The 14,896-nt window shown below is 42.8% G+C and overlaps 2 protein-coding genes across 2 annotated transcripts in view; both read left to right on the top strand.

Moving 5' to 3' along the window:
• LOC102890116 (protocadherin alpha-7) overlaps positions 1–14,896 on the top strand; it is a 128,781-nt gene that overhangs the window by 84,122 nt on the left and 29,763 nt on the right. The window contains exon 2 of the mRNA XM_025040595.1: positions 14,869–14,893. Within this exon, the coding sequence (XP_024896363.1) occupies positions 14,869–14,893 (25 nt within the window). The remainder of the gene's footprint in view (positions 1–14,868; positions 14,894–14,896) is intronic.
• Positions 4,166–6,742, top strand: PCDHAC2 (protocadherin alpha subfamily C, 2). Its single transcript, XM_025040756.1, has one exon. It carries the CDS (start codon positions 4,166–4,168, stop codon positions 6,740–6,742), a length of 2,577 nt encoding a protein of 858 aa, XP_024896524.1.

Genomic DNA, 14,896 nt, shown 5'->3' with positions numbered 1-14,896 from the left:
TGATAGATGCATTTTACAAATAGAATTAAGGGATACAATTGAGATACTATTTCAAAGTTCTTGTCCAGCATGGTGGTAAACAAAACCATGCCTTATCATGGCACTTCTCTTATTGTGTCACTTTTCTTGTTAGTTATGAACAAGTAATTGCTTTATTTTATAATTTATTATTATAAAGTAAAAAGAATGATAACATAAAATTTGGGGGCAGAGTCTTTCTTAGAATCCAGCACCTTTATTAGTGAGATTTAGTTCTCCAGGTTAGAAATACTTTGTATATCAAATTTTAAAGGAAGAAAACTATAGTAAATATTATTGCAGGCCCTTGAGCCCTTCTCCATTAGACATGGTCTGTCCATATACAACAAAGAGGAAGTGCTTGAATTGTAGCAGTTCCTCCTGAATTTGCTAAAAACAGATCTGAATATGAAACAATCATCAATTATTATTGAGCGTTTATAAGGTTTCCCACTGAGAAGAATAAACACAAATACAAGACATGGCATCTGCTTGCTGGTTGCTTATAATTAAGATAAAGAAATAATATTAAAGCATTTTGATGAATTAAAGAATGACATATGTCAGCATTCAGGGATATGTGAAAGAGAAAACAAAAAAAAGACCATTATGTTTAGAATAGACACTGTTTCACAGGTTAAGTGGGTTTTAAGATGGACCTTGAAATGTATGTAAGATTTAGAAAGGGGGAGAGAAATTAAGGGATTGCTATTTGAGAGAATTATGCAAGTAAAGTCGTAAATTTAGTTCTGTTAAAAAAAAAAACATTAAGTACTTCTGTGCCAAATCTATATTGGGTGCTGGAGATGAAAGCATGCTTGAGAACTCTTCTGCACTTTGTTGCTGAAGTATTTTCACACATCCTAAAAAGGTGAATCTGTTGTGAGGAAATCAGTCCCTTGAAGGAATTCTTATGACAGAAATCTCTTTTCCTTGGTGACATAGAAGGGGACTTGTTTTTGTTTTCAAAATATAGGATAAGCTCTAGAAATAATTGAAAAAGCATAACTTTGGTGCACACTCATCTTCCACCGCATCATGACCTTCCTATCTGGCATAGTTACAGGTGCTTATCTGTGTTTGATACCTAAAGGGCCGTGCCATACATAGACTGTCAATTAAGGTATTATCTGATGATACTAAGTTGTTGCATTTTAATAATAATAGCAATAATGTACTTGTGAGTCACTATGCAAATTGTTTTATATACATCATCTCAAGTAATCATAATGACCTTATGAGTTTTACTTAATATTATCTTCCCCAAGTAAAATGAGTAAACAGAAGCTTAGGTTAAGTAATATGTCCAAGGCCATGTAGGTGGTCATTGGCAGGGTTGTAACTGACTGCAAAGTCTGTGTTCCTAATCACTGTGTTCTTCTGCTTTTTAATAGGGGATTCTTGAAAGTCCCAGGGAAGAGCATGCATAGTGGCAAGGTTGAGGCATTAGCATTAATATTTGTAGACTGGGCACTTGCCAGCAGCCTAAGCAATCCCATTACACCAACTAGTAAGCAAGAGTCAAAGTATAATAGTGTGAGGAACTAAATCATTGTAGTGCCAAATATAGAGTATACAATCTCTTTAGACAATGTCTTTGAGGTGGCTAATTTGTGTTGGCTCTATGTTTGCCTTCTCAATCATTGAGGGACTAAATACTAGTTGAAGCTTACGATCCTGACACATCAAAATGAACAACCTGGCAGGTGTCCTTGCTGGAAGATGACAGGATTGCCAAAAGATGAGCCCTGGTTTTTCTCCCGAGATGTGACATTTGGGGGCTTCCATTAAAAACATCACCAAGCCTCTGTCACTTTAATCTCTTCCTTAAGTGCCTGTGATCTTCTCTGGGGCACAGGTCCATGCATGGTCAGTACCCAGTGGCGAGATTTCTGAGCTGTGGGCAGAGGAGGCAGCTACTGTGAGGGCCTGGGAGGAGATGAGGGAAGAAAAGGTCATTCTTCCTGACAACTTATAACTTGATTCCACTTATAAGCCATTTATTTTCAGAAATAAGTAATGGGTGAAGACAAAGGCCAGGCCTACAATTCATGCACTTGAGAGTTTAAGGCTTTCTGAGATCAAATTACCACAGCAGAGACAAAGTTGCTGTAGGGACATTTTGGGAGGAAGCAGACAGAGAGGGAGAAGCCAGAGACCTAAGAAAGGAGACAGGAATAGAATGTGATGGAAATTGCTTCCCACTCTCTGTACCCTTGAGGGAAAAAAGAGGACAAATAAGAAGCAGCAGTGATAGGAGGAAGCTGGGAGTTTCTCTGGAATACAATTGGTTGCATCGAGGAGTGCTGTCAGTGAGTTTACTTGGTGGGTGGAAGGAAGGGATGTGATAGTCCAGGCCTTTGAAATCTGGGTATCAGAGTCATTGCCTTGGCCTCTTCAACTATCTCTTCAAGAAGGGAAGCATGCCAAATGTCATGTCTTATTCTGGCTTTGTTCCCATTCGTAGCTAGAAAATGATCTACAAAGGAAGATCTGGGAGTGAGAGGATGCTAGGAGATGAAGAAAAGAAAGGACATTTTAGTAATGTGACACTTTAGTGAGTGCTTTTTGCTTGTGGGGCAATGGATTTTAAACTCCCATGGAAGAGACCTGGGAAGAGTGGATGTTTAGAACAGAGAAGCAGAGGCAATGACATAGCACCGAAAGGCTTCCTCTGATCCTTCTGCCTCTCACTCACTGAAGAGAAGTGGTTGTCTTTTTGTTGTCTCTGCAGCAATACGAGGTGGAGTCTTAGGGGAACCAAGGCCCAGAGATGCAAAGGAGCCTTATATTTATGAAAAGTGAGCTGCAGCCATTGAAATTGCTAGCTGTCGTAAGATAAACCCCAGCTTGCCATATTTTGCTTAACAACCGATTTTTCACTGCAGGTCATTGATGGACTCCAGATTCCAGCCAAGCATGGGAGATCAAGAGTAACTCTCTTGATTTAATGGTTTTGCAGGCTCATGAAGACATTGTCATCCATTAGAGAAAAAAAATTTAAATCACTCTTGAAAGAACAAAGAAAATATCTTGGGTGATAAATGAAAAAGATTTGAAGTAAAATAAGGAAAAGCTTGAGAGAAGAATCTCTTTAAAATCTTACTAGATTTCCCCCACTGTGATCCAAAGGGGTCAAATAAGAACTTAGCCTGCAGTTTCATGGAGCCCATTTTTTAAAGAGAGAATTTTAAACATGAAATGTTGGTTATTTGCCAAGGCACACACTGAAAGGAAGGGCCAGTTGGCCAGGAGCAGAACTGAGAGTTGGATCCCAGGATGCTAGGTTTAGGCTTGCTCCTAAGGAAGACTGCACTTGCTACTCCTCTCCCCTTTTGCACTAGGAGTTGAACACTTTCCTCAGTACTTACGAGTATTCCAGGGAAAATGTCAGAGGTCATGTAAATAATCTCCATCAGTAACCCCAGAGCACCTCCCCTGCGTTTGTTTCCTTCCAACGTGGAGCCTCCGCCCAGGTGCCTCTACTCTGCTAAGGCCTTCGGTTTATTTTCCTGAATTGCGCTTGGAAATCTTTTCCTAGGGAGCTGACAGCCTGAGTCCTAGAGACAACTGCTTTTCCCACAATAATCTCCTTACAAGACTCCATTGAGCAGCCGAAGGACTGTGGAGACTGGATGAACAGAGCGGGGATGGGGGGAGCAGGGAGGAGGGAGAAAGGGAGTGGCCGCGTTCCCGTGGTCTGCTGGGATCTGATGGGTCCGGGGTGAAGGAGTTGGGGCTGGAGTGGCTGGAGCGACTCAGCAGTCTCGGACGCCGTCCGCCACCTCGGTGCGGAATCGGAGCCGAACCTGCTGAGCACAGCTCCCCCTCCTCTTCTGCTTCCTTTTTCCTCCTCCTGCAACAGCGGCGGCGGCGGCGGCGGCGGCGGCAGGAAGCGAAGCCAGGCTGAGTGACTGGGAGGCGAGCGGAGGAGCTGGGATATGGGGACTCAGCGGGGCGGCGGGGCCAGGAGCCCCCCGGAGGCCCTACGAGGGGAGCGACCTCGGGCGTTTGCTAGCGCGTGAGCCGTGGGGAGCGGGCGCCGGGCGGCACGAGCGGAGGCGGAGGCGGGGCCCGGGCGTGGAGCGCGGCTGAGGAAGCTGCTGCCTCCGGCCCTGCCCCGCTGCCTCCGCCGCGGCGGGTGGCTATGGAGCTGGCTGGCACCAGACCTGGAGCGACAGAGCATCCACGACTCCGGCCGCCCATGTTCTGGCTGCTGCTGCTGCCGCCGCCTCTCCTACTGCTGCTGCTGCTGCCGGGCCCAGCGGCCTCCCAGCTGCGATACTCGGTGCCGGAGGAGCAGGCTCCCGGTGCGCTCGTGGGCAACGTGGCTAGCGCGCTGGGGCTGGAGCTGCGGCGCTTGGGGCCGGGCTGCTTGCGCATCAACCATCTGGGTGCACCCAGCCCGCGCTACCTGGAGCTGGACTTGACAAGTGGAGCGCTCTTCGTCAACGAGCGCATTGACCGGGAGGCGCTGTGTGAACAGCGGCCTCGCTGCCTGCTCAGCTTGGAAGTGCTGGCGCACAACCCCGTGGCGATGAGCGCCGTGGAGGTGGAGGTACTGGACATCAACGACAACTCGCCGCGCTTCCCGCGGCCGGACTACCAGCTTCAGGTAAGCGAATCGGTGGCGCCCGGAGCGCGCTTTCACATAGAGAGCGCGCAGGACCCCGACGTGGGCGCCAACTCGGTGCAGACATACGAGCTCAGCCCCAGCGAGCACTTCGAGCTGGACCTGAAACCCCTGCAGGAGAACAGTAAGGTGTTGGAGCTGGTGCTGCGTAAGGGCCTAGACCGCGAGCAGGCAGTCTGGCACCGCCTGGTTCTTACAGCTGTGGACGGGGGCAGCCCAGCCCGCTCCGGCACGGCCCAGATCTCTGTACGTGTCCTAGACACTAACGACAATTCTCCCACCTTCGACCAGTCCACGTACCGCGTCCAGCTTCGGGAGGACTCGCCTCCAGGCACATTGGTGGTGAAGCTGAATGCCTCAGATCCGGATGAGGGCTCCAATGGCGAGCTCAGGTATTCCTTGAGCAGCTACACGTCGGACAGGGAAAGACAGCTTTTCAGCATCGATGCTAGCACAGGCGAAGTGCGGGTAAGTGGAGCGCTGGATTATGAGGAGGCTTCTTCCTATCAGATCTACGTGCAGGCCACTGACCGGGGTCCAGTGCCCATGGTTGGTCACTGCAAGGTGCTGGTGGACATCGTGGACGTGAATGATAATGCACCAGAGGTGGTACTCACGGACCTGTATAGCCCCGTGCCTGAGGATGCTGCACCCAACACCGTTGTGGCCCTTCTCAGTGTCAATGACCAAGACTCAGGCCCCAACCGGAAAGTGAGCCTGAGTCTGGCAGCCACACTGCCTTTCCGACTGAATGGCTTTGGAAACTCCTACACACTGGTGGTTAGTGGCCCGCTGGACAGGGAGCAGGTGGCTGCCTACAACATCACAGTGATAGCCACTGATGGGGGAGTACCACAGCTCACATCCCAGCGGACACTGCAGGTTGAGATCTCTGATATCAATGACAATCCACCAAGTTTCCTGAAGGACTCCTACTCCATCTATGTCCAGGAGAACAATTTGCCAGGGGTGTTGCTCTGCACTGTGCAAGCCACAGACCCAGATGAAAAGGAGAATGCAGAGGTGTCCTACTCCCTCCTGGAGAGGGAGATTCAAGGGCTGCCAGTCACCTCCTATGTCTCCATTAACAGTGCCAGTGGCAGCCTTTATGCTGTCAACTCCTTTGACTATGAGAAGTTTCGGGAGTTCTTTGTGACTGTGGAGGCCCAGGACAAGGGGAGCCCACCACTGAGCAGCACTGTGACCACCAATGTGTATGTGGTAGACGTGAATGACCATGCCCCTTACATCTTGTACCCTACCTCAACCAATTCATCAGCAGCCATTGAGATGGTGCCTCGAACTGCCCCTGCCGGCTACCTGGTCACCAAAGTCATAGCCATGGACTCAGACTCTGGGCAAAATGCTTGGCTCTTTTACCATCTGGCCCAGACTTCTGACCTGGACCTCTTTAAAGTGGAGCTACACACAGGAGAAATTAGGACTACCAGGAAGATGGGAGATGAGAGTGGAACCACTTTCAACCTGACTGTGGTGGTCCGGGACAATGGCGAGCCATCACTGTCAGCCTCTGTAGCCATCACAGTAGCTGTGGTGGATAGAGTTTCCAGAATCCTCCCTGATACCCAGAGACATGTTAAGAGTCCTCGGACATACTCAGAAATTACACTTTATCTAATAATAGCATTAAGCACAGTGTCTTTTATATTTCTTTTGACAATCATTGTTTTGAGCATCATCAAGTGCTACCGCTATACTGCATATGGCACTGCGTGCTGTGGAGGCTTCTGTGGAGTGAGGGAGCGGTGCCCTGCAGAACTGTACAAACAGGCCAACAACAATATTGATGCCAGGATACCACATGGCCTCAAAGTGCAGCCTCACTTCATTGAAGTGCGAGGGAATGGCTCCCTCACCAAGACCTACTGCTACAAGGCCTGTCTGACAGCAGGCTCAGGGAGTGACACTTTCATGTTTTATAACACAGGGGCTCAGACAGGACCTGGGCCTGGGGGAGCTCAAGCAGCAGCAAGTGACAGCAGGCACCTCACAGGCCAAAGTGGACAGAGTGCCGGGAACCTGATTATTCTCAAAAATGAGGCTGTTTCTCAAAATGAGGTGAGATGGTAATCAGAGGGCCTTCTACAAAGTCACGCATTCTTCACAGCTCCCCGATATCCTGTAGTTGGCTTTACTGAGTTATTAACAGTGACTGGGGTTATCTGGTAAAGTGAGTATATATAGGACCTGTGATTTGATTATAATTGGCTATGTGTTCTCTCTAGAAAAACAGCAGTAGAGAATTATTTTACTTTCCATTTTCTTTTCAGACATATGGAGATGTGACTATAAAATTGTTTGAGAAATGGATATTAGTCCTAAATATTTGATGTTAGAGCACAGCTCTTTGGAGAAATGGTATAGACTTGAGAATAAGATGATGTTATAGGGTGAAATGTTATGAGATTCGAGGAGAAATGGCTTCTGTTGTATCATCTACAGGGAAAGTTCTCTTTTGAAGTGCTATAGGAGTGTTGTTTTTTAAAAAGCTCTGAGACCGTAGTGGTCATTCTCTGTATGCTGTCCTGTTTATACCTTGAACTGTCTACAGTGAAAGTATCCAGTTAATATTTCTAGTAATTGTACTGAACTAATGAGATAGGATCTTCTGGAAATTTGTGGCAGAGGTGATAAAGCCATAGAAAGTGGATCTCACCCTGAAGCCAAAGTTCTCTTTGGCTGTTTGATGTGCCCTTCTGTAGGGGCTGTCAGAGGACATGAATGATGGCAAGCAGAGAGACCAAGAAACAATTTTTGTATGGTTGGGCCCGGGTGATATTAGAATGAGTGGATTAGGATATGGGTGTATGGTGAAGGCCAGAACAAGCTGGGATTGTGGAGAAAGAGAAGGAGAAAAGAACTCCTTACTGGTCACTTTTCTTAGCATAAAGTGAACTCATTGCAAGAGGATTTCCCTGCATTTAGCTTAGATGCAATCAGTAATCTTCTGATTTTCTGTTGATAGTTTCTAAGCTTTTGGTGAGATGTGAAGTAACCCCTTCAAGCCCCTCCTGTCTTTAAGTTAAATAATAATACTTCAAACAATAGTCAACATGTTCTAAACACACATTCATTTTCTGGATCTAAAATTTAGTTTGCAATAGCTACAAAAGGCTTGGAAAGTAGATGAGTTACTGTACATGAAAAATAGGTGTTGGTAAATACACTGGTTTTAAATTTTAAGTGGGCATAAGACCAGCTCGTTCATTATTATAAAGAATGTTTATAAATTATTGGACATTGTATAGATGTGTTTGTATAGTGTGTTTGTCTTCATATGCATGCTTGAAATAACAGAGATCTGTTTTGTGATTCTTTAAACTTGGATTTCAGAAGCCAAAATTTTATGCCATAAATAGTGATGAATTGTTATCTCCCCACACAACTACTTTGTAGTTAGGGCTTTTAGAGCTATTACCAAGAGAGTTAATAATAATTGCTCCTCCTGTATTTTTGTGTTGTATTTTCATTGACATATTCCATTGCCTTTTTATTAATGTCCATAGTTTTACATTCTAAATTCATGCTAATCCTGATTAAAGTAATGCATACACACAGAAAAAAATAGAGATGGATTGAGAGAATTTCTCGTGTACACTGCAGGTAGATTTATCAGAAAAGCCTGGTGTTTGTCAGTACTGAGCTGCCATGGGAGGCAGATTGCAGAAGAACAGGGAGAAAAATCAAGGAGCTTCTAGAAATCTTCAGATCATGGCTTTTGGAAGCATGTCAAAGGGCTTAGCTTTAAATAAGGATGCTGTAGACATTTGCTTAACAAATTCCTGTGAAGCTCTCTAGGGCCTGGGGTGGGCCACAGATGGAGAGGCATGGAGAGCGGGCCAGGCAAGCTTAGCCACCAGGTGTGACCTGTAGCTCAGAGGGATGACAGGCTTACCCTCCCTTCCTAGCTCAAAGCTTGGGGCAGTTTGATATATGAACTATTTCTGTTTTACACTGACCTATGTGTTAATACATATTTCGGTACACAAACGTTTAATCTAGGGAGAAAATCATGTCAGAAAAGTGCTTACTCTTGTGGGATTTTTCCAGGAGAGGGCATGTTTTAATAAAGGCAAATTTCTGCCAGACACTTTCAGAAATCAGTGAAGGGGCTTAAGACCTACAGCTCCTGACATTATTGCAGTGATGGGGAGAGAGTGTCATGTTGTCATAGCATGGCAAAATGGGAACAAAAGTCACTCAACTCTGAAAGTCATCACTGCTAGATCAACCTGTTAAATTCCCATGATAGGCTTTCACTTCTCCATACCTAGTTACTGCAGATGGCAGGAGAGTGCTGGGGTGCAATTAATGCCACGTGCCTACCTTAAAATTAGATGGGGGTTGGAGAGGATGAATAAGGGAATTTGTACTCACTCACTACCCTGCTGCATAAAAATATTCTGCTTTGCAATATATGTATGGTTTCATCACCTAAGTCATATGTTAAACAAACACTTATCAGTATCTAGCATGTGAGGAAACAAGCTCAGGAAGGTTAGGGGACATATCTAGTCACTCTGCTAGTGGTATCTTAAGCCATGTCTGTCTTATTCCAAAGACTTTGCTTTTTGAAATAACATGAGTAGACAAAAATCCCAAATGTCTATAGTCCTTTTGATATGAGACACTCAGACATTTAGGCTACCACTGGTTTGCCTAGTAGTGTAAATTACTGCTTTTGGAAAAAGAGTAATTCCTTGCATTGAAGTAGGTCATAAATGGGAGGATTGATGAGTAAAAATATTACTACCAAGCTAATATATTTTTATGTATTTGTTTTAACAATGGCATAGCCTGTTAAGATCTTTTATCTCTATTCTTTCTCTGATTTCTCTCTTGCTGCTCATTAAACATCAGCATTTAATACCAGACTCTAATCTTTTGGTGAATTTTAACCCCAGTGAGCTTATTTCATAAGCCACTTGTGCAGTGAGGTTTTTGAAGTACCTATTTGGCAATAGGGCAGAATTTCTCTTTGGAGATTTCTGAAAACCCGATACTGAATGTGGTTGGCACTGCTTTCAGAGTCTCCAAGAAAAAGAACCTAATCTTAAGGTGAATTCTGTGCATTTGTGGTCCTATGGACTGTTAATGAGTACTTTGAGTGCTCTGGGGAGATTTGTTCACCTGTGCCTCACTGGGACTAGTTCACACAAAATGTGGAAATCACAGAAGACTAGCAGAAATTAGTTAAGTTTGCATTTATTTTTACTTATTTAAAATCCATTTGTAGTTACCGGGTCTTCAGATATTTCTGTCACTGTGTGTACCTATTTACCCTAATTTCAGATGAAATGACCTAAAACAGTTAACCTTTCTTTTTAAGTGTTACCTAATTTATTTTCCCCAGGACTGATTTTTCTCTCTGATGACTCTATCCTGGATCAGAATTTATACTTAGTGTAAAGTGGCGTGCTGTGAATTTATAAAAAGTGCACAATGGTCAGAATAGGCAAAAAAATTTTATCTGTGAACTTCTGTTTTACTCTTTCATCCTCTAATAGGGTGGACTGTTTCGTTTTGACATTCTCATATTGGTTATAGGACTGTTCTTCTGAGAAAAGGGTTATTTTCTTTGGTCCGATAATATAATGATTTCTTCAAATTACCTCCTTCCTCTCTTTTCCTACAGATCTGCTGAGCCAGATGGAATTATGGCTGAGCTCTTCTCTGTCTCTTTATCTTGCACATATTCCGACTGATGAAGAAATCTGTTTATTATAGCTTGAATGTCATTGGCCTACCCTTTCCTCTGACCCAGGCGTGAGCAGTCATATGGGCATCTGGTCTACCTCAGAACACTCTGCAGGGACACAGCCTGGCGTATTATAAATTGTCTATTGGCATGCCCGTCTGCTTGACAGAATAGCAGAACCAGTTCTGGATACTTGCCTTGGTTGGCCACCATTTTTGCTCTCAGTGAGAGGTCAGGATGATGTTAGTTTGCAAATGTTTGAAGAAAAATTGCCATAACCAAGCCCAGAGATTTAGCGAAATTTAATGGGGATTTACAGGTGTTTTTGAATCTGACTTTTGTAGGACTTCACCTGGCTCAATGTTTCTATGCCTATTACAATGTAAACGTAAATCTAGCTTATACATATGATAATATTTTGAGCATTATAGTCTTTAATCGTGATTTCAAAAATCAAAGGTCAAGAGAGTTCCTTAGGACTCTAAATATTATACAAGTTTTTCCTTTCAAGAATTTGAACTTGAGAAATGCAGTAAAGGATCCGACTTTGCAAAGGTGAAGATAAATGTTAGTTCCTTGGCACATAAGCAACACTAGTTCCTTTCTGGCTTTGCAGGGTCAGAGCTCTGGGCTCCAGAGAAGTGAAACTGTGAGTGAGAGAGTAACTGCTGTGTTAGCAGGCTGTGCATCCAGAATTTAGCAAACCTAGCATTTTCTGTTGTACTAAAACCCATTAGGTATGTTTTAAAGTCATGTTTATTTTACTTTCCTGCTCTGTGTATCAGGAGTTGTAAATGACTGCAGAGGAAAGTATTTAACCTAGAATTCTCATATTTATCATCTTTTCCATTTGCTTTATTAGATAACTAATAATGTAACATACCGATGATTATTTTAAAAGTTATATTCCTTTTTGCCTTAATGATCCAACAGTTTATGCAATCATTTTGTATTGCTTTGTAACAAATTACCACAACTTATTGGTTAAAAATAATACTCATTTATTGTCTCAGAGTCCTGCATGATTGTGACTGGGTTCTCTGCTCAGGTTTTCACAAGGCTGAAATTGACACAGCATCTGGGCTGAGTCCTCTTCTGGAGGCTATGGGGAAGAATCTGCTTTCCAGCTTATTCAGGTGGTTGGCAGAATTCAGTTCCCTGAGGATTAAGATTCCCCATTTTCTTAATTACTGTTGGCTGGAAGTCACTCTCCGCTCCTAGAGATTGCTCTCAGGTCCTTGCCCCATGGTCCCCTCCATCTTCAGAGCTAACGATGAGAATCTTCTCTCATGTAGAGTCCTTCAGATGCCTCAGATCTCTCTGATACCTGTCTCTGATCCTCTAGACCCAGATTTAAAGGGCTCATGTGATTAGGTCAGTCTCACCTGTGTGATCTCCCTTTCTTAAAGCCAGTCATGGCATATGACATAGCCTAATCACAGAGTAAGAGCCATCATGTACAGTCTTGGAGATTAATCAGATCACATACACTAGGGCATGGGGGTCTTGGGGGCCGTCTTAGGGTTCTGCCTGTCATAGTTTATAGCAGGTTCACAGAATATCACTATGAAAAATCTACAGTAGATACATCTTTAATAGAGTCCTATTAGGAAGGAAAAGGAGATGGTTCACCTAGTTTCACATCTCAGAGGGTCATTTAATGATAGCTTCAACATGATAGGATATTATTTCCCGAGTCATCCTATGAGTTTATGAATGACAGGGTATTTTTAACCTATTTTGCTTTAAATCTGCCATAGAAGAGGCAACTCACCCTTCTGTAGCTCAAATATTCTATGGTATAATTAATAAATAATACTATTACAGAATAAATTAAGTCTTAGCTATAATTTTGATTGAAACTTAAGTGGGTTCTTGTTCTTCAATAATACTGCATAACCCACGTGGATTACCTAATTCACTTTCTCCACATCTGGAGTTTTGTGACTATTATTCTACTAAAGGGCTAAGCTTTGGAACAACAGAACATTCTGGGGCTTTTCACCAAACTAAATTATGCATAGTCCTGGGCTGTATTATCCAAGTATTAGAAAAGGAAATAATCACAATTAGTTCAAGGCCTTCATATATGTCTCAGAAGTCAGTTTTTCAGTTTGAATTTTTCCAAGTTTAATCAAATTTGGATGAAATCCGGGTATATTTTATTACTTTTAATTTTGTATCATTTAAAATAAAGCAATATCTGGGAAACTCAGAAGTAAAAAAGAGGAAAAAAAACATATATCATTTAAAACACAGAATTTCATGTTAGGTAAACATAATTATCAGCCAAATCCACCAACCAGGCAAGTAAATACCTGAACCCTGCTAGGCTCTGAGGATATAGCTATGTGTTATGAATATCTGAGGATATTCGTATGTTTTTTGAACAAAACAGACATAATCCCTTTTACAGAATATATGGTCTGACAAAGAAAGTATTAGGATAAATGCAACAATGTGTCTAAAATGCTTATTCCATTTTATACATATTTTCCCAACAATGTCGCCTAGTGTTGTGCGGATACTTAAAACATTGATTACTTTCTTCCTTACCTTTTCCCTGCCTGATCTTAATGCCATAAGATGTCTCATAACTATGTTTCTGACAAATGAATCTCAAAATCATCTTGTTGCTCATAGACTATTGTAGAAAATAGCAGCATGACAAATTAAATGTTATTGAGGAAGCGAGTTTATGTAATGAACTGAGTTTCCTGGTCAGTCCTGTTAGAACTGTGGGATTCAGCAAAATGAGTTTGGTGATTTCATTCCAAAGATCAAGTTGCAGCAATTTTCATCATGAATGTTACCCAGTCATTGAAAAACTGGCAACATTGACTCAACAGATGTTAAAGTCTTTCTTGAAGGAAGGTTCTCACAGCTGACAAGCTGACACTAGAGACTCTTGCTGAATGTAAGGGGAGAGACGGTGATGACATGATTAATAAAGAGCAATTCAGTCATATTTTCAGGTTCATAAAATGATTTGCAAGTATTTTCTCTTTTGTTCCTAATAACAGCACTGGTAGACAATGGGAACACCTTCATTTTGTCTGTAGATAGTTTTATGCTACTTTATATGGAATATTTATAGCATTTGTGAACTTAAAAACCAAAAATGAAGCAACTTGCATATTTAAATTTTGCCAATGGAATGACAGGGAACCAGAGAGGGCAGTTGGTGTATGGGGACATTTGAAGTAAAGTGTCCTAGAGTCGTAGCTTTTTCTGGGCCTTGACTTCGGCTCAGTCTTTGAATACCATTTAGCCATCCCGAAGTCTGTCTGGAAATTGAGATGCTGCTCACTTCTTCTCTGGTTGTTGTGAAGAAGTTTATTTGTGAAATACTGTGCATTCTATGAATGAACTATAAGAATGAAAGGAATAAGACTTATTGACTCTTGAAATGGTTTATTGGTATTCAAATTGGCTTTGTGTCTACCCAATATGAAAGTTATAATCCAGAGGAAATATAGAATACAAGATCTGTCTCTTCATCTTTCCACTCAAATAGACAGGATCACTTTAATTTCTTCCCATGAAAACACATCAAGAGGAACATCTATCACAGGTTTTTCATAATAAAACTTTTGCTAATTGACACAAGATAGTGATGGTCATTGATTTTTGTCCCCGTTGATTCCTGGGTAGCTTCTACTCAGCACATAACTCCCCAAACAGTCCTTAGGTGCCCATATTTTCCTCTTTTTCCCTTCCACTTTGGACTGAAAGTGTGTAGACACAAGGCAACAGATCTTTCAGCACATAAATGGTGCAGAGTGAGTCAGGTTCTTCTTAGGTGCCAACTATTCCCTGCTAAACAATCAGAGCTTTGTGAACGATAATTGAGTGAGGAGGCAAAGCACTCAGAGGAGCCGGGAACAAGTACAATTTTATGAGAAGGATTATGTAGCAAAACGAAGTCAAACTCCGCTGTGGTTTGTTTTTCTCTCCCTAGTATCCCCCTTCACTCAGCAGAAGAGACGGGGTTATCAGTCACCTTATGACTGGGCACATCTGTCCTAGGTCAAACATGCTGCAGTCTGCAAAGCCAGCAGCAGATTGCAGTCCTCTGCAGTCCAGCCAGACCAGCAAAACTCGTGTAGTCATGTGCCCTGTTATAGCTAGAATACCAAATTGGGGATGTTCCCTTAACATTTGAGGGCAGAAACAACGAAAGCTTTTCCTGTCTCAAAACAGATGGTTCTTTCCCAGTGTTGCCTTCAGAACATAGACCTGTTTGGGTGAAGGCGAAGTCAAAACTGTTCCTCACAGCATCATTAAATCTGGTTTTCCATGATATTTAACCTATGCAAGGAAAATTTAACTTTCTCCTGAAATGCTATATATATGGATATCAGAGTTGCACACGAAAAGGCACCTTCAGTACTTTTTTTAGATGGATGGACACAGTTAAGAAACAACTAATCAGTTAACATCACTGGGAGGTCATTGTTTGGCCATATTAACAAAAACTCCCTTTGTGATTTTGCAGCCACGACAGCCCAATCCTGACTGGCGTT

This window comes from Pteropus alecto, unplaced genomic scaffold (genome assembly GCF_000325575.1).
Source record: "Pteropus alecto unplaced genomic scaffold, ASM32557v1 scaffold78, whole genome shotgun sequence".
In the NCBI taxonomy this organism is placed as follows: domain Eukaryota; kingdom Metazoa; phylum Chordata; class Mammalia; order Chiroptera; family Pteropodidae; genus Pteropus; species Pteropus alecto.
Note: the sequence above shows the minus strand (reverse complement) of the source record. Positions and strands in the feature narration are given on the sequence as shown.